Consider the following 26,771-nt stretch of genomic DNA (forward strand, 5'->3'; position numbering starts at 1 on the left):
GAGGCCAATTATGGAGGTGATGGGATGGGAGAAGGCTATCATGGTATCTGAGCGTGCATGTTTGTTTTTAGAAGAGGATGTATATTTACTTGGGTCTCTAGGTTTAGTTTGTGTGTGGACAGGGAGCTGAGGCTGTAAGTGTCCACTTGTGTGTGCTGTGGGGTCTTAGTAAGTGCCAGGCTCTGTCTTTGAGTTTGAGAGTTCTGTGTCTGTGTACTGGTGTGTGTGTGGGGGGGACATCTACTGCCTTCCCCACCACTCTCATTATCAGTAGAACCCCTAGTGAGACTGGCATTAGACTGTGTGATTAAGTAAATCCTGAAGGGAAGGAAGATGTCCTAAGCAACCCCTCCCAAGAGAATTCAGAGGAACTACCCCCCTTCCATTAACACTCCCTCTCACCCAGCCCAGTCCCGTTGGGTCCTTAGAAGCTGGTGCACTCTCTGCTCTCTATGGAGCAGCAGTGCCTGTGCAGGTGTGTGAGAGCATGTGTGGGGGCCTTGTGCCCGTGTAAACGACGGAAGCAGACTATCGTTTGCATTGGAGGTCTTGTGTGACCTCTTATGGAATCCATGTCTGCGGATGGTATGGGCACGGGTCCCTCTGTACCTGTGAGTAGGGGAGTGCCTGAGGGCGAAGGTACCCCTTGAAGGAAGGGCGGTTTTGAGAGCCGTGTGGATGTGTGTCCTCCGGTGCCTTTGTACGTCAGCGCGTCTCTGAGTATCTCTGTCCGCAGCTCTGAGTTCCTGTGTGTCGCTGTGTCTGTGTGTACGTCTCTGAGTCTCTGCCTCGTTGTGTGTGTCTAGCTTTCCCTCCGAGGGGAGGGGATTGGTCACGCATGACTCATCTTGAACTGAGCGGGGCTCCAGCGGCAGGGCGGCCGCCGCCGCCGCAGCTGGAGGGGGAGGAGGACGAGGAGGAGGGAAGGGAGGAGGAGGGAGAGGAGGACTACCAGGAGGGGGAGGAGGAGGAGGAGAAGGAGGGGGCGGGGGCATCTCCAAGTTTGTCGGGACCTTCTTCCGAGGCAGCGGCGGCGGCAGCCAGGGAGGCCGGGGCTGTGCGCGGGCCGGGGGCAGGGACTGGGGCCAGGCCCGGGGCGACGGGGCCGTCGTCTCCGCTCTCCTACTCCGGCAGCAGCCTCTGCTCCCACTGCGGCCGTGGCCCCCCTCGGCGCGGCTCTCCGCGCTGCGCGCCGGCTGAGCCCGCCGCTCCCCGGCCCATGTACTGGAAGCATGAGAACGCCGCCCCGGCGCTGCCCGAGGGCTGCCGGCTGCCGGCCGAGGGCGGCCCGGCCACCGACCAGGTGAGCCAGCTAGCAAGCGCCGGGCGGCCGGGCCGAGGTCCGGCAGGGCCGGGACCCCGCGCAGCCGGGCCGGGGGGCGGGCGGCGGCAGGCAGGAGGGGTTCGGGGGTGCGCCTGCGAGTGTGTGGATGTGAGTGTGTGAGCGCGCGCGAGCGCGGAGGGGGGGTCGCGGAAAGCGGGAACGCATTATGCAAATGTTGGAGGAATTTCTCAAAAAGCGATTTAGCAAAGACACAGGCGAATCAAGAGGAGGCGAGGCCGGTATTGTCCGTCTGAATAGGCGCTGATAGCGCGGATGCGCCGGGGGTTGTGCGGGAGCAAAGCTGAGAATCCCGACGCGGGGCCGGTCCCGGGCGCGCCGAGGGGCTGGAGGGTGCTTTTTCCTCCCCTTGGACGCCTCTCTTTTCCCTTTTGGGTCCCGTTTCGCCCCCGATCTCTCCTTCCATTTTGCTCTGGGTTTCCCTCCGACTGGCCCTCGAAAGGCTCCTGAATCAGTGTCAGGGTAGCCGCTTGGATATCTCAGCGCGTGTCACGCTGGCGGGCCGATGCTCCCGGCGCTCTGGGGTTTATTTTCTTCACTCACCACCCCCCATCTCCTTTTTATTTTCTTTCTTTCTCTCTTTTCTCCTTTTTGCATTTTGTGCGGAGAGGAGTAGAAGGGAGCGAGGAAGGGGGGTGGGTGGAGAGAGAAAAAATTCGATTTTTAATTACTACCATTAAAAAATCAAATTTGCAATTCTTTGGGCGGCCTGATGGATCTCACTGATTGACAGTTGGAATTGACACTCTGGCTACCTCTTATCTTGGGCATTCACGACAATTTCTAATTGCAGGTAGTTTGTGTGTGTGCGCGTGTTTTTTTTCCCCCTCAGAGGCTTGGATTGCAAGGGAACTAAGCGATTACTTCAAGAGCCACGGGTTAAGTGCAGGGAGAGGGGGAGAGAGAGGGAAAAAATCCAATCCAAATTCAAATTGCTTCATTAGAGAGACACCGCTTTTGTGGGGAAGGGCTTTAAATGCCCACTACAAAGTTAGGACTCATTGTTCAGCGCCGGTTTATATAACAGGCGCGGGGAGGCGCTGGGCTCAGGCTGCGCTGAGCCAGTTCTGCAGCCGCCGTCGCCTGCTTTCCCTCCCCCCACCCCCAGGTGATGGCCCAGCCAGGGTCCGGCTGCAAAGCGACCACCCGCTGTCTTGAAGGGACCGCGCCGCCCGCCATGGTGAGTCCCTTTGGCTCTGCCTTCGGTTCCCTGTTCCCTGGCGGCCCGGCCCTAGGGACCTGACCAGGCTTTCCGGCCGCGAACCGCTGCCCATGCGCCTGGGGGGACTCCTGTCGGGCGCCGCCCCTCTCGGAGCCTGGGTTTCCCGGCCTGGAATGTGGACTTTGACAGCCACTAGCACCCAGAATGCGCGCGTTCAAAGTTGGGATCGTCCCTTCCTCTCCAACAGGGCCTTGGAGTCCTGTCCTTCAGTCCATAGCGCGGCGTCCCGGGGAGATTTCGTTGTCGGTTGGTGTGCTGGGGCCGCATATTTGTCTCGGAGACAGCGGCAACTCTGTGTGCCCGGCTCAGCGTTCCGCTCTCCATCTCTCCCCCGCCGCAGGCTCAGTCGGACGCCGAGGCCCTGGCAGGAGCTCTGGACAAGGATGAGGGTCGGGCCTCCCCATGTACGCCCAGCACACCGTCTGTCTGCTCGCCACCCTCAGCCGCCTCCTCCGTGCCGTCTGCTGGCAAGAACATCTGCTCCAGCTGCGGCCTGGAGATCCTGGACCGGTATCTACTCAAGGTGAGAGAGGGGTAGCTGTTGGGCGCGTGTTAGCCGGGTGCGGGGTGCAGCCCAGAGGACTCAGGGAAGCAGCACCGGCCCCAGGTCCACTTAATTCTAAATGCTGGCTCAGCCGCTGCCCGATTGTGCGGCTTTGGACAAATCTTAGGGTCTCAGCACCACCTGGGTTCCGTCTGAAAAATGGAGTTTATGTCTATTTCCCGGAGCCTCAGTATTACCGAGGAAAAATAGGGGAGTCACACGCACCTTCGGTGCTCCAGAGTCTCTGACTGCAAATGGGCCCGGGGAGGCTGGGCCCCGCGTGAAAGAGGCCCGCGCTGAGCCGACCCCCCTCCCCGCCCCCTCCCCAGGTCAACAACCTCATCTGGCACGTGCGGTGCCTTGAGTGCTCCGTGTGTCGCACGTCGCTGAGGCAGCAGAACAGCTGCTACATAAAGAACAAGGAAATCTTCTGCAAGATGGACTACTTCAGGTAGGCTGGGCCATCGGGCCAGCAGTGTTGCGGCAGGCAATCCTCGGCCCACCTTTGAGGCGTGGGGTCCTGGCTGCAGCGCCCAGCCAGCCCAAGTCCACCCCAGACGCTTCCGCGCGCGACCAGCCCACCGGCTCTCAGCGTTGCGAGCCCAGAGTTCCAGGCTGATGACTGCATAGGTTCGGGCCGCGATCTGCCGCCTGCTCCCGCGGTCCTGTGGGTTTTGGTAGCGTCTCTGGATCCGTCTTCAATCCTGCCTGAATCTCGGGCTCCAGTTCCGACCTTGAGTGCCTCGGTCGAGCTCTGACATCCCTGGCTTTGGCCCCGACCCGCTTGAACCCCAGCTGCCATCCGGCTGCATTCCCGATGCGCTCCGGCTCTGGGTTCCAACCATACACCGACTCCAGCCTCCGGGGTCTCTCCCAGGGCCAGATCTTGAGCTGTGCTCTGGACTCTTGCCCTGGCTCTGACCTGCGCTCCGCTCAGGGGTCTTGTCTGGCCCACCCCCAAGCACCAGCACCGCATCCCTCTCAGATCTGATTCAGTATCCACGTGCCTCATCCTAAGCCCCAACTTGTGTCTCTGCCTCAACTCTTACCCGGGCTTTGTCGCCAAGGGTCACATTTTGAGTCTGGGGTCCTGCATGTCCCCCCTGCCATGCCTGTTCCAGTTTTAGTTTTGTTGTGGTTTCCTGCCCTTCTGATTAGGCCTCTCCCGGGTCTAGGCTCCGACTTTGGGCCGCAATGACAGGGAAGGGGAGAGGCAGGCGCTGCAGAACCCTGAGTAGGATTACCTCGGGCTGCGCGACCTGGTAAATCGTGACAGCCTTCAGCCGCACCACTTCTGCACCTCTTGTGTGTTGCTTCTAGCCACAGCTGGGCCTGACCTGGTCATGGGGTTGGGGTCACTGTAAGGTCAGGGACAGAGATGTCTGTCTTTCCCCCTGACCCCAGCGGGAAGATGAACCAGCCCAGAGGCCTGACCACTGGGCCTATGGAGGAGAATGGTACAGAACTGGTTCCTGGAAGGGACTCCTGTTCCCAAGTGCTTTGTCAGGAAGTGGAGAAAGCTGCTCCCTTATAACCACCTCCACACCCCACAGATATCCTTCCCATCCTTGCATGGGAAGAGGCTGTGGCTTCAGTCTTCCTGGGTAGAGCCCCTGCCCCAGAAAGAACCTCTGAGAGTCAGAGGATATGGTAGAAGGCAATGCCTCCTCCCCTTACCCCTGGCATTGAACCTCCAGGGACCTGAAAAGAGAGGACCCTGAATTTAAGAGGAAGTTTACAGCATTTGGGGCTGGTACTCTGAGGTAACTGTAGGAGGCATGTTTAAAGAGGTGGATGCTTCCTTTATGTGATGAATGTGAAAAAGTATGTGTGCGGAAGGTGTAGAGGGTGGGAGGCTTGACCAGGTGGCCTAGGACTCAGCATCCAAGAAGCATGTGTTTTGGTATTGTCTGGGATCTGTGCATGGTGCTGGGGAATGCATCACTGAGCAGGGTCAGGGGTATGTGGATAACATGTGTGTTCCTTTATGGACAAAGGTTTGTCTTTTAGTTCAAGTGTGTGTGTGTGTGTGTGTGCGTGTAAATGTTGAGGCTGTATGTGTATGTGTGCGTGCAAGGTGGTCAGGACAGGGTTACATCTGGACAGGGATGAAGGGTGTGATGTGAATGTGTACTTGTGAATGTGGACTGCCGTGTATGGTCAGAAGGGGGTTTATCATTGTGTGGTGTGTAACCAGAGTGTGATGTCTCCTCCTACTGTCCCATCTGACTGTTGGTTTGGCCCTGGGCAGGAAATAGAGGTTGGAGTCACTGTCTAGCCACCTACCTGCTCTAGGCCTGACTCAAGTAGGTACAAAATGATCCAGGTGCTGTTTGGGGGCTCCTTGGATTTATCAGCTACCAAGTTCAGGGCTCCGGCTTGTGGAACCCAGCAGGTTGGTGTAAGTCAGGGCAGACCCTCTCTCCTTGGCTCTCCTGGTGACAACAGACCTGGCAGCCTTACTGGACACTTATCCAATTTTCTTCGCTGCGTCTCCAGCTCTGGCTCGTGCCCTTGCTGCTAGACTGAGCCTCTTTGAATGCCGTGCTTTACTAGACCTTGAAACTAGTCAAATCTCTACTGTTCAGAATCTCCACTAATTCCAGGGTCTCTCTTCCCACTGGAATAGGGTAGAGGTTAGGGTATGCAGCCATTGTGGGAAAAGGCAGGAGACTGGGCTTGGCCAAACCAGTTGTGACCTTGGGCAAGTCACTGAATCTTTCTGCCCTTAGTTCTCCGTTTCTGGGAGTGTCTCCCTGAGCTGCCAAGGAGGCTGCCGCTGAGGGGAAGTCTGTGTAAAGGCTCCCTAAATGGCAGTTGGTATGAATGGGCAGTTGGTATGAATGCGTCAATTATCACCATTGTCACCATTGGCAGGGTGGATGCTGGGCAGAGCCTGTGATGGCATTTCCCCAGGCAGCTTGAGGACAAGGGCCTGCCTGGAGGGATGGGGCTAGGCCATTTCTGGGCTTCAGGTTCTAAGTGCTACTGCTTTTCCTGTGACAAGAGCTCCCAAAGCAAAACTAAATCAGTTTTCTGATTATGAAAATGGAGGCCATAAAAACTCATATTCCCAGTGCTGAGGGCAGAATTGCATGGCTCTTCTGATCAACCCCACCCCCATGCTGCCAGGTCTCCCTGTGGGCATAATCTATCCCTGACAGCCCCACCTGTAATAAAAACAATAAAAACCACAAAAAGGGAGAGAAAAAGCTGCTGAGTATCTGGCAAGGACTATTGTCTGCACTGAACTATAGCCACAGCTCTGGGTGGCTGCTATGAAGGTCTTCCTAGAGGGCATGAATGGTGGCTTGGGAGGCAGAGTTTCCCTTTCAAGAGATGGGACTTGGGAGGGGTCAGGTGCTGAGATTCTCTAGGCTTTTGTTTCCTGAAGTCGAGAGTCAAGGTCTGGTGGGTGGTGAACTTGAGTTCTCTACCTTAAAAGAAGCCAAGATCTCCCAATGGGATGGGGGGCAGGGAGTAGCCAAGGCCCCATGGAGGGAGCACTTTGGAGTCCCATGGTCCTCTAATCTCTGATCTTTTTCCCCAGGGGAGGGTTTCTCCTCCATTCTATCTCCTACCTTGTCCCTTCTCAATAACATCTTATAGACCTCCCTTCACAGTCTCCATTGGCAGAGCCAGCATTGGTAGCTCAGGAAGTTAGAGGTTAGGAAGGAACTCTAAGTTTACCAGACAAGGGGGCTCCAAAGTATGGCAGGAATCGGGGAGGTCCAGTGCTCCTCCTGACTAATTTGCATTGTTAGGAGGGATTGCTTTTCCACAAGGTATGTGTCCTCAGCTGTGTCACAGGAACTTTCTGCCTCGGTTTCTCCAATTCATACTCCAAACAGGACCCTCACCAACCTTCATGGGCTCAACCAGATCCCTGCTTCCCCTTACTCTCTGAGATTCTGGAAGAAAAAAAATTACTACCAGAGAAATGTGATAGGGCTTTTAATTTCTTCACTTTTTCATTAAGACCATTTTTCTTTGTCTTCTTCCAAGAAGTGAAGAAAATGCTGGGAGAGAGGAATAGATTTCCTTGCTGGGGCATTCACATTTCCATTGCCTCTGAAAACCACATCCTCAGACAGTCTCCTACAGACTCCATGCCCACCTAATTGCAGCTGCTGCCCTGCAAATGCTTGGCTAGGCTCAGCCTGACCTGCAGGTCCCACTGGGCTCTCTCAGCCTCCTGGAGCATTGTGCCCATTGTCTGGTTGAGCAAACTGATGCTCTGGAAAAGTGTCCTGCCCAGGGTCACATAGAGAGAACATGGAAGAGGGGGCCAGGCAGGGATGAGGACACATATTATCAGACTATATGGTGCTGTTCTCTAAGCCAGGAACAGGGCTTTCCTTGTGTTATCTCATGCAATCCTCCAGTCCATATATGTATAGGATACTTTTATAATCCCCACTTTAGTGGTGTGTGTGTGTGTGTGTACTGAGGCCTGTAAGGTGAGGACACACAGCTAAGTGGCAGAGGCTGGATCATAAGTCCATGCTTCCTGACTCCACCATCCTTAACCCTAAACTCCCCATTCTCTTCTGTAGGTGAGGTATGTCAGACCCCCTCTGTGCATCCTAGATCTATCGGGCACCTTTCCAGCACCTGGTAGAATGGCAAAGATTCTGCTGGTCCTAAGATTCCTAGCCCAGTTTGGTTGGCTTCACACAGGGAGCACCACTGTTGGCTCTGATGTGTGACTGTACCTGGGTGGCCCTGGAAGCACTAGGGCAGGAGTGACCTCAGAGACCTGTGAGTGGAGTAACTTTGCCAAAATTAGGTCACCCTGGTCCCTGGCCCTGCTGCCCTCTGATAATGGGAAGGGAGAATAAAGGGTTAATTGCCTCCCCTTATGTTTATGGGGGCATAGGTTCACAGAGTGCCCAGGAGGCTAAAGTTCCTGTTCCTGCCTTACCCAAAAGACTTAGGGCAAGGCCCCAGCCTTTTCAGACCTTCCACCTGGAGCTGGAGCTCTGCTCATGGTCTCCAGCGGGAGAATCCCGCCCCCTCCCTCAGAGTGAGGGTCCCAGAGGAGCCTGGAAGCCTGGAAGCGGCCCCCCACCGCGGCAGAGCGAGGCCCAGCAGCCGCCAGCTGTTGGGGGACAGATGTTGGGGGAACTGAGAGGGGGACTGGGGGAGGGGCCTTGGGCCGGGACCTCCGAGGCAGGGCCGTTTTAACCTCTTAATTGCTGGTTCTGTTTTTCCGGCTTCTCCAAAGGGTTTACACGGAAGGGAAGGAGCAGAGAGAACAGGAAGGGTTCCCCCTCCAACCCACAATGTTCACTTCATGAGGTCTCTCTAAGGCCATCAAGTGAGCGTCTTAAACCTAAAATAAGTGAACTCCAGTTTGACTTTCAGCCCCTCGGTTCAATAGCTTTGTAACATTGCCTGTCCCACCCTGAGCTTTGGTTTCCTCTGACATAAAAGGGGTAGTAGGTTAATAATGGGATAAGGGATGGTGGTGAAATTCCAATGGGCTCATGCATCCAACAAGTAATTCATCCAACTAGGTATCCAGGGTAAGTAGGCTGGGAAAGTGAGCCAGACTTGGTCAAGGGCGGGGAGCTCCCTCCACACAACCACGAGTGCCCTAAATATCTCTGTTCCCCATTCGGGGGTGGAGGGCACGGCGGGTACGGTGCCCACTCTACTCCGTTTGGCAGTAGCTGGGATGCTCAGCATCTGTCGGGCACCTTTCCAGCGCCTCAGTCCTTTGCGTCTTTACCCAAGGCGCTCCTGGATTCAAAGCGGGACAGGTAGGGCCTGGACCTCTTAGCAAGGCTGGAGTGGCGGTAGGTGCGCCTCCTAATCCCTTTGGCGCTCTGGTCCCAGCTCCCGAACAACCGTTTCCTGGAGTTTCGTTGTCTCTGATGCTGATTTTGCCGCTTCCGGAATCCGGTGGCTCGGTCCTCATAGCCCGCTGGGGAAGGAGTCGGTGGTTTTGTCAGAGCCTTGGTCCTTAAGCCTCCTCGTGCCCTTAGTGCCCTGCCCCATGTCCTGGGTGGGTGACATGCCGCAGGAGCTGCTGAGGCTGGCAAATCTGCATAATGACCCTCTACTCTCACCCCAAGAATCCAAGTGCCAGGACGATTTCGTAGTCTGAGCTGAGCCACGGGGAACTCAGGCAGATCCTAGGACTGGAGACAGCACCAGGCATTCGGGGTGACGTGCAGAGGGTGAGAAAGTTCTTGAGAGATCACTCGTGGCGCAAGGGGATGTCCGGGATACTGTGACCCACAGGGACTCGCGGGTCAGGAAGATCAGGGGTGCCTAGGGAGTCTGAGACGCGTCCCTGGCCGAGGACGAAAAATCCCACGGAGCCAAGCTGGAGGATTCGGGATTGCACGCTGGGGCAGCGCACCAGCTGCGGCGCACGGAAACCACAGGCCAGAGACTCAGCCGCTCTTAATCGGCTTCTGAAGGCGGGGACCATTTCTGCTCTGGGCTCTGCAGGCCCCCTAAGGACGCCTCCCACCTTTCCAGAGGCGTGTGGGCTTCTGGCCCGGCTCTCGGGAATTTCAGAACCCGTGGCCCAGAGAAGGGACAGCGCACTGCAAGACCAGGCCCCACTCCTGTTCAACCACCCGAATCACAGTTCTCTTGGTCGTCCGTCCGGCTGCTCCGAAGGTTCGAGGTACTTTTTGCACCTCAGAGGGACTTCACCGTCGGGACCGCATTGCGTGGTCTCGGGCAAGTAACTTGTGCTTCCTGAACCTCTGATTTCCAGGTATGAAAAACCGATTCCTGAGTCCCCGCCAAATCGGGTTACCACGAAGCCGAGGGGGTGCAATGAAGGCTGGCTCCTCACCCCGGCGCGCCCCGCAGCGAGGGCTCTGCGCACGGCTGGCTGCCTCCTCCTTCTGAAGCTTACTTAATGGAAAGTCAGCCTAGGCTCAGAGGCCAGAAAGTGCTCCCAGTCCGGATACCACCTGCCGGGCTGCGTAACCCCGGGTCGGCCCTTCCGCAGGAGTAGACAGGGTTAAGCAAAGTAGTCTCCTCTCCCTTTTACTGCGGGATTGGGAATAGAGACCACGGGTTCCTCTAGGCTCTCCCCAAGGGAAACCGCGTTTCCGAGGTCAAGAACCGCGGCTGCTTCGGGGTGCGGTTGACTCGGCAAAGGTGCGCAGCGTCGCCCGAACTAATCGCGACACCACGGCGGGAACCCATCGCGCTACTTGACAGAGTGGCGTTGGGGTGTGTCTGGGAGCCGGCAGTGGCCAAAGCCTCTGCGTTCCCGCACTCAATACCACCCAGCACCGTTTTATTATTTTTTTTCCCAGCAGACATTTGCTTGAAAGTGCCAAGGCAGGCGAGCCTGTAACCTGAGCGTTTTTGCTGTTTCCGCCATTCGCTCCTCCGGGTGGAAGGGTGCTAGCCCTGGGGACACATAGGCAAATCTTCTCAATTCACCCCTGTCACCACCACTCCAGAAAGCTGGAAGAGGTGGAAGGGGAGAATCAGGAACCAACATTTACAAATCTGTATGATCAATTCTGAGAGGGTGGTGTTGGGAGCTGTGGGACTCTGGGGGGAGTATATGTTGGGAGTCGGAGTAGTCAGCGAAAAGGTCTGGGGGTGGGAAAGTGCTTTGGAGGAGACCATAAAGACCTGGGACTGACCTTCCATTGTGGCTGGCTGAGATTTATCTTTGGGTGTGGAGAGGGTGGGAGATTTTGAATTTGGAAAAGATCAGCTTGAACGGGATGTGGTTTGTTGCATTCTGTAACCCCCAAGGGTTTTGGATCAAAACCAGAGGGTAGAGTGGAGCCACCACAGGATCGTAAGCAGAGCAGGGATGGGATTCCATGGGATACTGGAAACTTGGCTGTGACTGCCCTGTGGAAGATGAGTCGGTAAGGGTGAGGCTGGAAACCTCCCCAGAGTCGGGGGGACACAGCAGTGAGGAGTGCCGGATGGGGAGCCTAGCCCAGGAGGGCAGCTGTGGAAGTGGAGAGGAGGAGATGGATCCCAGAGATACTTGGGAGACAGAACCCACAGTGCCTGATGATTGGCTGGATGTGAGTTGAGGAGAGGGAGGAGTGTATGGTATAGATTTCCAAGCTTGAGGGGCTGGATGAGTGGTGGCACCATTCCCTGAAATAGAGTGTACGCCAGAGGAAACCGAGGCCGCCAGGGTTGGGACAGAATCACAGGTGAGTCATCCACTTAAAGAACAACCCTTCCCTGATGCTGAGGGGTCAGGCACGAGGCTGACTTCTGGGACAGGGTGAACCAGACTCTGTTGCTTCCTGGAAGGAAGGGCTTCTAGACTGGTGGTGGGGGCAGCTGCATCCTCATCACTGCATTAAAAAAATGGGGGAAAAGAGGAAGAGGCAGAATCAAGAAAGACTTAAGGGGCAAGGGGACACTCCAGATGGGGTTTTTAAACATTAGTCTTAGTTCCAGAGTCTAGGACTAGCTGTGTACATAGTAGACTTCAAAGCACTAAACAAGGAGTAGCGGTCAATGCTGTTGTCTAGGTCAGCTGGAGCCAGGAAAATGTGAACAGCAAGAAGTTGAACACCTTGCCCAGGGCCAAACAGCCAGTGAGTGCATATCTGTCTCTTCTTCCCAGCTTCTTTACAGTTGGGGCTATTGCTTATACTCATCTCTGGAGTCAGACTCGCATTCCTATCCTTGGAACTGTGTGACCTTGTGTGAGTTACTTAACCTCTCTGCTCCCCATTTTCCTCACACAATGAGAGCTAACTGGGATAATCAACATGAAACACTCAGAATCATTCTGGGCAAGTGATTAGTGCTCAACATTTCAACTATTTAATAATAATCATCATCATCTATTATTGGGCGGTGCCTGTGGCTCAAGGAGTAGGGGGCTGGCCCCATATACTGGAGGTGGCGCGTTCAAACCCAGCCCCTGTCAAAAACTGCAAAAAAAAGAAATGACCTATTATTATGTTTTTCTAACACTTGTGTGTTTTAACGAACACATTAATGAAATACACAAATATAAGTGATTATTGTAGAAAATTTAGAAAATTCAGAAAAGCACCAAGAAGAAAATCAAAGTAGTTCTTCGGTTCACCTTCTAGGTGGGACTTAGCTGGACAGGGGTAGTAAATCCAAGCAAAGGGTGATGCCCTGAGGCCAGGAGCCTGGCGAGGGGTGGAGGAACGGGACTGAGGAGTGGAGGGGGCAGAGACAGCCTGTCCAAACTGAACCTCGCCACTCCTGTCCTGCCCTCTCAACCCGCAGCCGATTCGGGACCAAGTGCGCCCGGTGTGGCCGGCAGATCTACGCCAGCGACTGGGTGCGGCGGGCGCGCGGCAACGCCTACCACCTGGCCTGCTTCGCCTGCTTCTCCTGCAAGCGCCAGCTGTCCACGGGCGAGGAGTTCGGCCTGGTGGAGGAGAAGGTGTTGTGCCGCATCCACTACGACACCATGATCGAGAACCTCAAGAGGGCCGCGGAGAACGGTACCCAACCCGCCCCGTCCAGCACCCCAACCCCCCAGCCCTTTCCCACCTCGGGCACCCCAGGAACCGCCCACACTCCTCCAGGGACTGGGAGTGCCCCCAGATCTCCCAGAGCCAGCGCGGGGGTGACGTTACACAGAGCAGGAGCTTCTGGCCCTGTGCTTGGGAGTCAGAAGTCATGACCTTTCTTTGCCGTGTTTCCTTATCTGTAAACTGGAGCTAAGGATAGGCTACGGTCTCAAAGATAGATAAGCGGACATGTTGTAAGCTGAGAGGCGCTTACAGAACCCTGGAGAGGATGCTCATGACTGGGCAACCACTCTGTCTTCCCACAGTTCTCATGGGGTTGGGGGCTTATCCCCTCCAGCTTCCTGGAACCTGGTTTGGGCCAGTCCCAGAAAGATGGCTTGGCCTGCATTCTCCCAACTCCTATCCTAGCAGCTCCAAGGCAGAGGTTTGAGGGTGGTTTCATTCTGCGCTGGGGGGCCCTGTGAGGGGAAAGGGCTAGGTTTCTGAGTCTGGAGCCCCCAACTCCTCCAGCATGCTGTGCTCACATGGGAAGTGTCCTTTCCTCTCTGTTCCTCAGTCCCCCAGCTGAGGTAGGTACTGGGCTAGGAGGATCCCCAAATCTCTTCTGACTCTGAGTCCCTGAGACACTTAGGTCCAGGAACAGGGTGCATGTCTTCCAGGGATCCTGAGAGCTGACTCACAGGTGGGGTGGAGTTTGGCTGTGGGCAGAGGCAAGGACTCTTCCCCTCATTCCCCTATCAGGGTCTGTGGAAGCTGCTAACTTCTGTGTAACTTGGATTTTATGTAATCCTTACAAAAACCCTAGGAAGTAGATCATTGGTCCTTATTTTACAGGAGAAGAAACAGGCAGACTTGCCAAAGGTTACATACTAATAGGTTTGCCTAATTCCAAAGCCCAGGTCTTAAGCACTAGACCATGCCATACACCTCATCCCCAAACTTTAGGGCTTATGAATCAGACATTATAAAGCTGAGGAGGCTACAGGGTTGTGACTGCCCCCCTGAGTTTCATTTTTGTGTCTAAAAGCCTGGCATGCCAATACTTGTCTTGCTTGCTTTCGTATATGACATTAATACTGCAAAATGTCTGCTCCATCCCCAGTTCTCTGGAAAGGGGTATGGACCAAACTACCCCAATTTCTAGGCCCTAGCCTGGGACTAGTCAGGGACCTCCAGAGTGTTCCTGGCCATGGCTACACTAGGACTATCATTCTCTCCAGTCAGGGTTAGGGCTAAGTGGCCTAAGTGTGCAGCAAGTGAATTTGGTGTTCTATGAAGTTAATTGCAGCAGTGTGGAAGTTAGCAGTTTGACTATAGTGGACATCTGGGAGTCAGAGCTTCTCTACACCGTGGTCTGTCAGTGACTATAGGCTCCTTCTATACCTGCACCAACTAGGACCATCCCTGATCACAGTCTTGCCAATTATACCCTGGCCCTCATAGCCACCAGACCTCAGACTCATGCAAGAGAACTTGAAGGCTGGGGCCCTCAGCTTCTTACTGATTAACTCTCAGAAGTGGTTACTGTTTTACTTTTTAAATATAACACACACATTCATGGTAGAAAAATTAGAAAAGGCAGTTAAGAAACAAGAAAATAAGAATCACTTCAAATGACACCTCCTTCATATTTTAGTATGTGTCTTTCTAGATTTTTTCAGTGTATGTATTTAGAAATTTCAGGTTTTGGGAGGCCCCTGTGGCTCAAAGGAGTAGGGCGCCGGCCCCATATGCCGGAGGTGGCAGGTTCAAACCCAGCCCCAGCCAAAAACTGCAAAAAAAAAAAAAAAAGAAAAAGAAAGAAATTTCAGGTTTTTCGAAAACATAATTTTTTTTTCTAATTAAAAAAAATACAATAGGGCGGTGCCTGTGGCTTAATGAGTAGGGTGCTGGCCCCATATACTGAAGGTGGCGGGTTTGAACCCAGCACTGGCCAAAAAAACTGCAACAAAAAAATAGCCGGGCATTGTGGCCAGTGCCTGTGGTCCCAGCTGCTCGGGAGATTGAGGCAAGAGAATTGCCTAAGCCCAAGAACTGGAGGTTGCTGTGAGGTGTGACGCCATAGCACGCTACCGAGGGCAACAAAGTGAGACTCTGTCTCTAAAAACAAACAAACAAACAAAAAAATGAATAAATTGTGAACAGTAGTTATCTCTGAGTTGTGGGATTACAGTGGTTTTTATTTTCTTTTCTATGCTCATAAGAATTATCTGAGTTTTTGATAGGGACCATGTATTACTTTTATATTCAGAAAAAAGAAGTATTAAAAAGTAAAATGGGAATATATTTAGTGTTTTAGCATGATTGTAAAAGTAATGTAAGTGGGAAGAAACTATCTAACATATATCCAGTTAATAAAATTAAACCTAGAGAAGGTGACATCTGATTGTTTTAAAAACCTCCGAAGAGCTGGGTAGATGGGTATGGTGGCTATGCCTGTAAATCCAGCACTTTGGAAGGCCAAGGGAGGATTGCTGTGGGCCAGGACTTTGAGACCAGCCTGGACAACATAGTGAGACCCCCCCAACTAAAAAAAAATCTGAAAACCCTCAAAATGTACAGGAATAATGAAAGTACAGAGTCTCCATAATCCCACACCTGGAGGCAAACCACTGTTAACACTCTGGTATATATCCTCCTAACCCCTTTTTCTTCCACTAATTTTTATAAAATTGGGATCACAGTCCTGTAACCTGCTTGCTATCTCCACTAGCCTTTGGTTTCCTCCGGGTTGTGACATTAGGGTCAGCCAGCTTTCAGATCCTAGTGGAAAGGTCTAGGGCAGGGGCTTTCTTCTCTTTGAGCCTCAATTTCTTCCCATATAAACTGGGCATAAAGCCACCTCTCCTTAGGAGTTTGAGATATAAAGAGCACACCGAAAGACAAGTTTGAGATATAAAGAGCACACCGAAAGACTAAGTGTACTCTCAGAAACAGAAGCCCCTTCCCCAAAGAGCACAGGGACTAGGACCCTGGGATCCCGCTCCCAGCCAACTCCCGCTGCTCCTGACCCTTCCAGGGACAAGCTCCCCCCACCCCCGTCCTTTCCAGGCTGCCACTAGAAGAGATGGGGACGCGTGGTCAGCCGCTTCTATCGCCCCCAGGGAACGGCCTCACGTTGGAGGGGGCAGTGCCCTCTGAACAGGACAGTCAGCCCAAGCCGGCCAAGCGCGCGCGGACGTCCTTCACCGCCGAACAGTTGCAGGTACCCGGGCAGGCCGCCCACCGCCGGGACGTGGGCGGGGCCACGAGTGGGCGGGGCTGAGCGGCCTCCTGGCCCCGCCCCTCTGCCCGGACCCGCGGGTGGCGGAGAGGGGCTGCGGCTGCCTGGGGCGTGGCCTCTGGGCCGGAGCCTCTGATTGGGCCGGGGTCTCCGAGACCTCGCTGGCTGGTGCCTCACCGCCCTCCCGCGCCCGCAGGTTATGCAGGCGCAGTTCGCGCAGGACAACAACCCCGACGCACAGACGCTGCAGAAGCTGGCAGACATGACGGGCCTCAGCCGGAGAGTCATCCAGGTGGGACCGGGGCTGGGCGGGGCCTTGGGGTTCTGGGGCGCGGCCTGGGGACGTGGGAGCGCCCTCCAGCTCATAGCTGGGCTCTGGAGCAGAGCGTCGGGGGTGCGTGTGGCCACCCCTTGAGGAGACGACGACGCCGTCCCGCCCGGGGTCCCCCGGCGGCGTGTTCGACCCGTTTCCGTGAGGCTGAAGCTGCTGAGGCTGTCGTTCCAGGTGTGGTTTCAAAACTGCCGGGCGCGTCATAAAAAGCACACACCGCAGCACCCAGTGCCGCCCTCAGGGGCGCCCCCATCCCGCCTCCCCTCAGCCCTGTCCGACGACATCCACTACTCCCCGTTCAGCAGCCCGGAGCGGGCGCGCATGGTCACTCTGCACGGCTACATTGAGAGTAAGTGACCGCGATGCCTCTGGGGTGGAGGCGTGGGGAGGCCTTGAGGAGCCGCGTGGGTGAAGACGTGGCCTCTGAGGTCACTTGGGCCTAGTGGTTGGGGCTGGTGGTAAATTCCCCCGCTCTGCCTCAGTGGGGCGGGACCCTTAGCAGAGCCAAGGGATTCAGTCATTCAAAAACACATTCAAAGCACCCAGTCTGTGCAAGACCCAGAGACTGGGGAGAGGGCAAGAGGGACAAGGGCCCTGCCCTGTGGAGCCTGCGTTCTGGTAGGTGTGGAACAATAACCAAACAGATGAGGTTTTATTGGGGGTGATTCCTGTTGTTGAGGTGCTGGGAGAGTGTATGGAGATGCTGGGGTGTAGGGACTGGCTGCCGCTCAGCAAGCTGAGACTGGAAGGATAAGTAGGACATAGAGAAGCGCATGGATGGGGAACTGAATGCAGCAGGCCCTGGCCCAGAAAGCATTCCGGCAAGAGTGTGTTTGGGGGAGCACCCACGGGCTAAGGCCTTGAGCAAACCACCTAACCTTCTAGTGCTCAGTTTCCTCATCTGGCACCTGGGATTTCAATGATGCCTACTTCCGAGGGCTGCGAGAGACCCTACATGGATTCAGTAAATATAGTCTGAGTGCCTTCTGTGTTCTTTGTGCTGGAACGTGGCAGCGAATGCAGTAGACCAAAGCTGCCACTGTCCTGGGGCTCATGTTTCAGAGTGGAGATGAGTGGGGACACAGTGAGCCCTCTGGGGAGATGCTCACAAGTCACAGTGAGGTGACCTTGGAGCAGAAGCCTGGAGGAGCGAGGAAGCAGCCTCTTGGACATGTCAGGGGTGAACACCCAGTGAACCTGCCACTGAGCAGGTGCTCATCACAGACTTTCTTTCACTTTGTGATTGTTTCCTCAAAGCTGGGCATGACCAATAAAATAGAAATTACCACAAGACACACGCATGCACGCACACACACACCCTCCCTTCTCTGGCTCCAAGTAAAAGGGAAAAAGAAGGGTGGTCAGAGAGAGAGAGCTGCTGCTTACCGAGTACCTGCCAGTGCCAGACACTATTGACAGTGTCTCTAGCCATCACAGGTCCCCATCCCATTGAATAGATGAGGAACCAAGGGCCCACTGTAAGTTAGAGGGAGCCAGCACTCTGTAATGATTGAATGTGGGCTTAGGTGTCAGACTGCCAGGCTTCACATCCCAACCCTGCCACTTACAAGCCGTGTGTCATTGGGCATTTCTTAGCTTCCCTGAATACTAGTTCTCCCACCTATAAAAGTAAGGACAATGCAGTGTCGTGAGCATCAAATGAGATAACTGATTTAAAGTCTTCAACATTTAGTAAATGTCAGAGAAGTACAGGCAGTTCCCGAGTTACAAACATCTGACTTACATACAACTCACACTTACAAAGAGAGGCTGTTATTGGTAATAGGTAAATGTACCTACCTATGCCAGCTTATGTAAAAATCCAACAAATCTACAGAACCTATCTCATTCATAAGCTGGGGACTGCCTGTATTACCTGCTTTTGTGATGGTGGTTTTGAGTGGCAGAACTAGGAGTGTAGAGTCCTGTCTGCTGTATCAGGTTGCTAGTTGGAAACCAGGTCTTTTTATACTGTTCCATTTCTGAACCATCTACTCAGTAGGAGGGACTTTTCCCCCTTCCTTTTTTAAATAATGACATATGTTACAGCTATGCGAAGCCTATTAAACACTTATTAAAAGTACCAAGGGCCAGGGGGTCTCTGGGTACCTGGTATCTGGGCTACCCGCTATCTGGGCTATCTTGTGGAGTCAGTAATGGATCTAAGCTACCCGCTTGGAAGTGGGGCCATGGCCTCCAGAGTCCCTGCTAGGACTCTGCTGACGTACTCCTAGAACTTTCTTTTGTCGATGCCTAGAGAAGGGGCTGAGATGCCTGTTCTTCTTCCCCTTGAGGTGGAACCCAGCTTGGAGCCGAAGATGTTGGGGGTGTCTGGACCTGCCACTCTTCCTGCATGACCCTAGCAATTTGCTTTAGAGTTTAGTGGATTCATAGAGTCTTAACTTTTCTGAAGCCTTAGAGCTGAGAGGTTAATGAAAGTATTAGAACCAGACCCTAGAAAAATGAACATTTTCTCTGCAGTTAACTAAAGTTACTTCTGAGGTTGGAATGTAATAAAAGCTTTGGAACCAGACCCCAGAAAAATACACAGACACACATATTTTTCTAAGTAAATTGAGGCTATTTATGGATTCCCTAAACACCCTAGGTTAAGGACCCCCAATTTAATACAACTGCTTTATTCTACAGATGAGAGAACTGTAGCTTAGAAAGGCATAGCGACTTGTTCCAAGTTACATGTCAGTTGTAAGTCATCCGTACAAGGCTCTTTCCTTGTGACCAAAGAGAATGAAGTCCAGAGAAGAGATAGCTAACAGACTTTTCCACTATGTGGGAAATATGCTGAAGCATGAGTGATTTGGATCAGAGACAAAGATGGACTTTCCCAAACAGTTTTAGATGTTGGAATAAAGTACATAAATTTATTTAAGAAATATTTAAAGGATGCACATTCTAGATACTGAAAATCCACAAAGATCTAAAATCTAGAAAGTAGGGCATTGCCTGTGGTTCAGTGGGTAGGGCGGCAGTCCCATATACTGAGGGTGTCGGGTTCAAACCCGGCCCTGGCCAAACTGCAACAAAAAAATAGCCGGGCATTGTGGTGGGCACCTGTAGTCCCAGCTACTCAGGAGACTGAGGCAAGAGAATCACCTAAGCCCAGGAGTTGGAGGTTGCTGTGAGCTGTGATGCCATGGCACTCTACCAAGGGTGATAAAATGAGACTCTGTCTCTAAAAAAAAAAAAAAAAAAAAAAGAATCTAGAAAGTAGACAAAAAAAATCCTGCCTTTTTAGAGCTTGCATTCTAATTGGCAAAGACAGGTGATATCAAATAGATGATAAAAATCTGCAGCAAGTCACACAATAAGTGCTAAAGAAGGAAAAATAAAGCCCAGAGGAGGACAGGGAGGGTAGGGGTGAGTGTTGGTGTTGGTTGCAATTGTAAATAGCTTGGTGACGTTATGACTGCAGAGTCATCTGGGAGGCATGGGGTAGAGTTGTGATACTTAGGCTAAGGGAGGATCTGAATAGATGGGGCAGAGCCTCGCTTGTAGGAGGTGTCACTACACATTTATTTGTGTAGTGTTTATTTGCCAGTGAGCTGGACAGTTATACCAAGCCATCACATGGCACTTTTTATATATAGTATCACCACCAACTTTATTGAAATCTTACCCAGGGCTACCTAGGAGGTAAGCGGCAGAGATGAAACTGGTCTCAGAGCTCTAGTTTGCACAGAATGGGGCAGATGGGATCCTATGTGCAGCCGGGGCGATGGGCTCCAAGGCATCCTCTCGTCCACAGGTCAGGTACAGTGCGGGCAGGTGCACTGCCGGCTGCCTTACACCGCACCCCCTGTCCACCTCAAAGCCGATATGGATGGGCCGCTTTCCAACCGGGGTGAGAAGGTAAATGGAGCCAGGATGGGTCTGGTGGGTCAGAGCCATCCTGCCAGGGATGGGTTCTGGCAGCATTCTGTGTTGTTGAGCCCAGCCCACTCGGGCTGCCGCTGCATCTCTAGAGAATTCAGTCAAGTAGCTGCCTGTGGGTTCCTCTATGTGCAGGGCTGCTCCAGAGGCCTCCTTTTACCCTCAACACCCTCCCTCCCAACATTCTGGGCTTATCCTTTTTAGATTTGTGAATTTACTCAAGCTTTGAGGTTTCAGGGAAGGCTTATATCAGTACTGCCTTGCCACCTCTAATCATCTCACTCATTCTCCTTCCTCCTTTTCATTCCTGTCTGCTGAGAGTGAATACCCTGAGCTGGTGGGGTCCAGCAATAGCAGGCCAGCTGGTGACCTTTGTCAACTGGCAGGGCATTTGCTGTGGAACCAGGATCTCTGGTTGTCTTAGACATTAGGACTGACACCCAGAAGGCTGTTTAGACATCACTGAGTCCAGTGGCTTGAAGGCTTTGTGTTCTAAGCACTTGGACCCGTTTGTTTAATCTTAAATGTAGATGAAAGTGAAACCAGAGAGTGGGTAGGAGCCTCCCTTCCTTCCCAGCTCTGAGACACCTCAGCTAGCCTTGAAATCTACTGCTTTTAGAAATGGAGAAATTGAGGCCCAGGTAGCTCAAGGTCAAAGTCTGCATGAGAATGTACATTGATTCACTCACATATTCCTTTATTCGGAGACATTTCCTACATACTGCCTGTGCCTAGCAGTTCTGAGTCTGTTGCCACGAGCGTAGAGATGAGCAAAGTAGTCTCTGCCTTTAGGGAGGCCACAATCTGGAGGGAGAGATAGACCTCAACGGTTACAACACAGAATGGTCAAAGAGCTGGGAGGTAGCCAGGGGAAAGCCAGGGAAGCTGGGGAGCAGGTGGAGGGCAAAGGAGAGACTCGGGGAAGATTTCCCAGAGGAAGGCAAGTCCAGGCCTACAGGCTGAGTCAGAATTCACCAGGGGAGGTCTGAACCATCATTGCTCTCAGGGAACCTTGAGCCATTCAGTGTTGCTGGCACATAGGCATGGGAGGGAGAGCAGTGAGAGGCAGGGACCCAGTGCTTTATCCTGGAGCAGTGGGGGCTCTGGAAGGCCTGTTTCAGAACTGCCACTATAGGGATCCTCAGGGAGGCTGAGCTGGATGTTGTGCAGTTAAGAGGCAGCTGTGAGTGTCAGTGGGCATGGTGGTTAAGGAAGAGAGATCAGAGTTTTAGAGCTGTAGTTAAGTCAGGAGCCATCCAGAGCAGTGCATCCCAGACTTGGCATGCCTCAGAATCACCTGGGTGGCATGTATAGATACAAATTCTGAAGCCTTACCCCCAGAGAGTCTGATGGGCATGTCTGGAGTGGTGGTGGTGGGGCAGGAATTTGGATGAGCAGTACCCAGCCCATGCAGTTATGATGGGCAGCTGGGTGGGGGAGACGGCTCCTTCAGTGCAGTTTGTCTGATTTTGCCTCCTGATTGAGTACCTACTATGTGCCAGACTGTCTGTGCTGGGAGCCCTGGGGAAATGAATGCCGTGCGGAGGTAGAGACAACCTAATCGGACAGATAAGTTTATAAGTAAATGGTGGTGCTTAATGTAAACTCCTGCAGAATCTGGTGGTAGGTGAGCACACTCCTGGAGCCATGTTCTCTTGAGATTGTCCGGAGATTGTCATATTCACAGTGAGAATATGTTCAGCTATTTGTTCAGCTACTCCTTTGTTTGAGGCAGGCACTTTAAATATGTCATTCGGTTGACACCTGGCAGCCACTTTGTGGGTGTGGATGATGGTTTTCCTCATTGTAAAAGTAAAGAAATGGAGACTGCGAGAGGTAACACCACTTATCCAGGGATGCAGTGGGTCTGTTGGACTCTGAAGTCTGCACAGTTCAGTAATGGCTTCCTTTTGTGCAGCACTTCTTGGTTTACATGGTGCTTTCTCTGACCCATCCTTCACAGCCTCCCAGGAGGAGGCATGTGAAGACCTCTTTCACCCCTGCAGAAACTGAGGCTCAGACAGAGCAATGCTCATCCAGGGTCACATGGCAAGCTTGGGCAGAGCTGGCCTGGATCCTCGCCTGCCTTGGAGCTGGCTGCTTTCTGGGAGAGGGCATTTGTCCTATCAGGTCTGGCCCTGAGACTGCGGAAGTGAGCTGGCATGGCTTAAGAGAGGTTTGGGCTGGACGGTCAAGTGAGGGGCTTGGGCATTATACGAGGACAGGAAGGTGGTGTTGGAAGTGTACAGGGCTGGCCTCAGCGCTTGGAGAGGAGCCCTTGCCTACTGGTTGTTCAGCTAATTTTGTGGTTCTGTCTGGTTTAGCCTGAAGGATGACCCAGCAGCTTTGGCTACGGAAAGTTTCTAGCCCCTGGATTTGCTTGCTGAGTCAGAGTTCTCTTGCTGGACTATGGTCCCCAACTTCACATCTAGAAGCTCTGCATTAAAGTGTCACTTCCTCTCTCATGATCTCTTGCCCTTTCACTGCCAGGCCTTTTCGCCATCTCCCAGGAACCTTCCACGTCTTGTCAAACCCACAGGCTCTGGTGGGCTACAGGGTGTAGCCTATGTGGGGTTCACATAGGACAGTGTGGGCTTTCTCACAAGCCCTCTAGGCCTGAGCCAGGCTAGTGGAGGAGACTCAGGATTCCCCCAGTGCTGGCCCTGAACCCACTCACCTGAACCAGTGCTGGCCTGGCCTGGAGAACAGTGCTCTGAGCACCCATGTGGCATCCTCTGTCTCCGCTGCGTCATCAGTTTCCAGAACCACGTTTCTTCCTGGTTGTGTCCTCAGATCCCACAGCTTCAGCATTCGAAATGTTTTTAAAAATCTGGGCCAAGCTGTCATTGATCAGTGGAGAGAGTGAGGCCCATAGAGGAGAAGGGTCTTACTGGGGTCTTCCCTCTTGAGAGAGCTTCTCTCTCTCTTTTTTTTTTTTTTTGAGACAGAGTCTCGCTATGTCACCCTCAGTAGAGTGCTGTGGCGTTATAGCTCACAGCAACCTCCAACTCCTGGGCTTAAGCGATTCTCTTGCCTCAGCCTCCCAAGTAGCTGTGACTACAGGTGCCTGCCACAACATCTGCCTATATTTTTGTTGCATTTGTCATTGTTGTCTAGCAGGCCTAGGCTGGGTTCAAACCCGCCTGCCTCAGTGTATGTGGCCGGCGCCCTAACCACTGGGCTATGTGCACCAAGCCGAGAGCTTCTGTTATTAAAAGCCCAAATCTAGGCACCTTAGAAGCTGAAGTATAACAGTGTCCCAGTGGGGTAGGGAGGGTGGTATGAGCTCTGGAATCACGCTGACTCCAAATCCCCATTCTGCCACGACCTCCCTGTGAGTCCTGGGAACACAATTAGCTGCAGTGAGCCTCAGTTTCTGCATATGAAAAATGGGGATTCTAATAGTTCCCTCCACTTAGGATTGCTGCGGATAGTAAATGCAATAACCTGTGTAAAGAGCCCAGCACAGGAAGTGCTCCATAGCTGTTGGTTATTATTGTGGCTATTGTTATGAAGAGTGTCATCATTGCTTTCCTTCATCACCACCCCTCCTCACTCCTGCTCTCCCCGCATTAACGGATTCTGGGCAAGCAACGTTCCCCATCAGAAAAGGGAACAGCTATGTAGCCATGCCCACCAGATGTCCCTGGACCACTGGAAACCTCCTCCTCACACTTTACTGTGGAAAGGCACATCCCCCTGAGCAGCCAGCCAATAATCCTTGAGGTGAACTTCAGGAAACTGGCTGTGTCAGTAGCAGGGAGATGTCAGCCAGGCACTTTAGGTAGGAGCGGGGGAGGGCCAGACAGTCTTGATTCCCGCTGTGTGTCAGGCACTTGGCATGTCCAAGCCACATGCTTCTTGGCTTTGTGAAGGTTAAGCACACACTTGAGGTACTTAGCTTACCATCCAGTGCTTACATGGTGGTAGGCAGTCAGCACTCAGCCGCTGTTGTCGTGGTGGCCTTGGAGTGGTAGAGGTGATGTGACAGTAAAGAGAGCTTGCTCTGGAGCCAGGCCTGGCCGCCAGTGCTGGGGCCCCATCCTTCTAGCTGTGTGATCATGGGTTCACTCACTGCCACTTCTCCGAGTCTTGGTGCCCTCCCTGTGAAATAGAGATAATGAAAAAAATAAAAGAAGTAGAGATAATGGCAGGCCCCCTCATGGAGTTGAGTTTTTGCTTCAGTGAAATAATGCCTAGTAGTAGACTTCTGCTGTAGCTGTTGTATCTCACTGGAATCTTTCTGACCTTGAGAAAGAGATTTTGACATTCCTATTTTATAGATGAGAAAACAGGCTCAGAGAGGTGAAGTGAGTTGCCTGAGGTCCCACGGCAAATAAGTTGACAGAGCCAGGACTTAAACCCAGACTGGCCCCTGAGCCCACCTCATTCTCTGTGCCTTCAAGGTCCTTTGGGGAGCTACAGGGTGGGGCAGGCCCCCAGCTCAGCCACCTGCCATGCCCTCCTTTTGCAGGTCATCCTTTTTCAGTACTGACACTGCCAGCGCTTCCGCCTCTGTCCGTGGGCACCCCACAGCTGCCCCTCAGCCGCTGAGATCCAGTGTCCAGGCTGTGGCCAGGGATCCACCCGCCTCTGCATCCACCCCCGTCCGCCATCCTGCCCACCACCGGCTCAGCCCTCCAGGCCCAGCCCGTCCCTCTCCTGCTGAGAACCTAGGAGCACCACTGAGTCCTCCTCTTGGAAGGCAGAACTCCCTGAAATTTGGAATCAGGGTAAAAACAACAGCTTATTTTTTCCATTTAAACAGAAGTCATCTTCAGCTTAAGCTGATTACAAAAGCAAAAGGCAGAATTGAACTGTGAAATGCCAACAGCCTTCTGATTTACGGTTTTCTTTCCCCCATATTGGCCTTTATTTACTACTTTCTTGGAACCATCTCTGAATTCTGAATAGCTGACAACCCCCAATGTTATCCACTCTGTTGCTTTTGTCTGGAAAACTCTACAGTGTTTGTGGGATGTCCCAAAAGGAAAGCTATGTTCTAATTTTATCATTTCCATCTGTCTGGTTATGTCAATTCAGAAAGAGAAGAGACACTGACCAACCCTGAGAGGCCCAACAGGGCAGAGATGGAGACCTGCCCAGACCAAGAAGCAGGAGCATGGGGGTGTGGGGGGAGACAAAGACCTCCGTGGCCTGGGGATCAAGGAAAGGGATGTGGCACACTAGACTGAGAGTGATACTAGCCATTCTAAGGAGAGGAAAGAGAAAACTTGGGGTGGAGAGAGACCCTGCCTCCCATTATTATCTAGCATATAAGCAGGGAACATAGCAGAGAAGGAATTTGATCTGTGCAATGACTCTTCTGAATGTCGGGGCAGTTAGAGTAGGGGATCCTTGTTGGCTACTTCTTGAGGGGGTACCTGGGCCAGGTCTTCTCTGGAGCGGGTATCATTTACTGGGGGCCAGGAACAGAGCCCAGTGAAATGGCAGTCCAAATGTTAACTCAGGATCCATCTCTGGGTAGAAAGAGAGCGCCCATTACCTAGGTGAGTGTGCCAAGCCTAGGCACCTCTGGGCTTCCCCACCAGCCTTGCCCAAGCCAGTTCCACCTACTCCTGAGAACAGAAGCCAGACACAGCCACATTCACATTCACCCCATACTGTTACAACTCTTCCACTCCAAACAAAAGGGCTCAGGCTACGCATAACCAAGATTTATGTTTTCAGGGGACACCCATTTGTCCCAAGCTTATCCTGTAATTCCAGAACTACTGGTGTCCTGGTGCATTTTCCACTAGAGGTTGCTAGTAAGCATGTTTTAGCCCAAGTCCTCCTTCCTGCTGTGGTTAACCTGTTCTCTTGCTTTCAGAAGGAGACTCTAGGACAGGGAAAGCAAGTTCATGGTACATATGCAGCCATTGTCCCTGTTTTTACCTGTGGCAGACATTGCTAACCCATGGCAGCTCTATTTCACCAAGTCTGGATGAGGTTTCAGAATCCAGATGCTTGAAGTTGGCACTTAAAATGAAAATGTGTATGTCACTCTTGTTCTGGGACCTGGAGGAGGGACAAGCACAAGTGCAGCCCAAAAAGGGCATCTGCTTCCTCTTCCTTCCAAAGATGGTGACAGCTGACTAAGGGCAAAGAGAAGGTACCACTCAGAATGTGGTGGGTACAGCTCAGTTCAGAACTCATCCGGTGGTAATGGGCCCAGCCCTGTGCAAAGTGCTGGCATTAACAGGAGTGGCCGGGCCCACTCCCTGCCTTGGGGAGTGCACCTCCTTCTTTTGACTGTTGCTTCTGATGATCAAAGCCCAATGGCAACCATGTGGCAAGTGGCCAGCCTAACCCTACCCACAGCCACCAATACTCGCTCTGCCTTGAGTCTCCTCCCAGGGCCTATTCCTTGCGTGGATCATGTGGCCGTAGTATGTTACAGTTCAAACATGTCTCCACTATCCTGTTAAGAGCAGCCTGGGAATGTACAGGCCATCAAGACTATTTATTTAAATATAAAACAAAAGGGGAAAACAGAGACACACACATGGAAAAAAAATTGTAAGCACTTTTCTGTAAAACCAATGTCTGTTTTGTTACCTACCTTTCATGTTGTGCTTTGTAAATGTCTTATTTGTGTAATAAAGTTGATGCAAGTAGAAGTGCTGGCACTTACATCTGGAACGTGATGGGATTCCATTTCTTTCCTGCTCTAGTTAAGGCTCAGGTCCCTGGCTCCCAGAATATATGGGCTGCTAGGCGTGCAATCCCCGTTCTTGGA

General features: G+C 52.8%; 1 protein-coding gene across 5 annotated transcripts; it reads left to right on the plus strand.

Moving 5' to 3' along the window:
- The first annotated feature begins 1,005 nt into the window (after nt 1–1,005).
- On the plus strand, nt 1,006–26,669 carry LHX6 (LIM homeobox 6). Of its 5 annotated transcripts, XM_053563552.1 has the most exons (10): nt 1,006–1,303; nt 2,451–2,522; nt 2,905–3,087; nt 3,438–3,559; nt 12,334–12,554; nt 15,689–15,789; nt 16,004–16,099; nt 16,313–16,487; nt 19,905–20,008; nt 24,504–26,669. In XM_053563552.1, exons 1-10 carry the CDS (start codon nt 1,220–1,222, stop codon nt 24,522–24,524), a joined length of 1,179 nt encoding a protein of 392 aa, XP_053419527.1. In that variant the 5' UTR covers nt 1,006–1,219; the 3' UTR covers nt 24,525–26,669. The 5 variants fall into 5 exon arrangements, with proteins under 5 accessions (XP_053419527.1, XP_053419535.1, XP_053419544.1 ...); XM_053563560.1 differs by lacking the exon at nt 19,905–20,008; XM_053563587.1 differs by lacking the exons at nt 1,006–1,303; nt 19,905–20,008 and adding an exon at nt 1,598–1,648.
- Nucleotides 26,670–26,771: the final 102 nt, after the last annotated feature.

This window comes from Nycticebus coucang, chromosome 2, assembly GCF_027406575.1.
Source record: "Nycticebus coucang isolate mNycCou1 chromosome 2, mNycCou1.pri, whole genome shotgun sequence".
Classification (NCBI taxonomy): domain Eukaryota; kingdom Metazoa; phylum Chordata; class Mammalia; order Primates; family Lorisidae; genus Nycticebus; species Nycticebus coucang.

What these genes read in the sequence shown, in the direction of transcription:
- LHX6 (XM_053563552.1), top strand. Translation starts at nt 1,220, where the DNA reads ATGTACTGGAAGCATGAGAACGCCGCCCCGGCGCTGCCCGAGGGCTGC. An exon ending in TGGACCGGTATCTACTCAAG is followed by an intron (nt 3,088 to 3,437) that starts GTGAGAGAGGGG and finishes CCCCCTCCCCAG; the next exon opens with GTCAACAACCTCATCTGGCA. An exon ending in CAAGAGGGCCGCGGAGAACG is followed by an intron (nt 12,555 to 15,688) that starts GTACCCAACCCG and finishes TATCGCCCCCAG; the next exon opens with GGAACGGCCTCACGTTGGAG.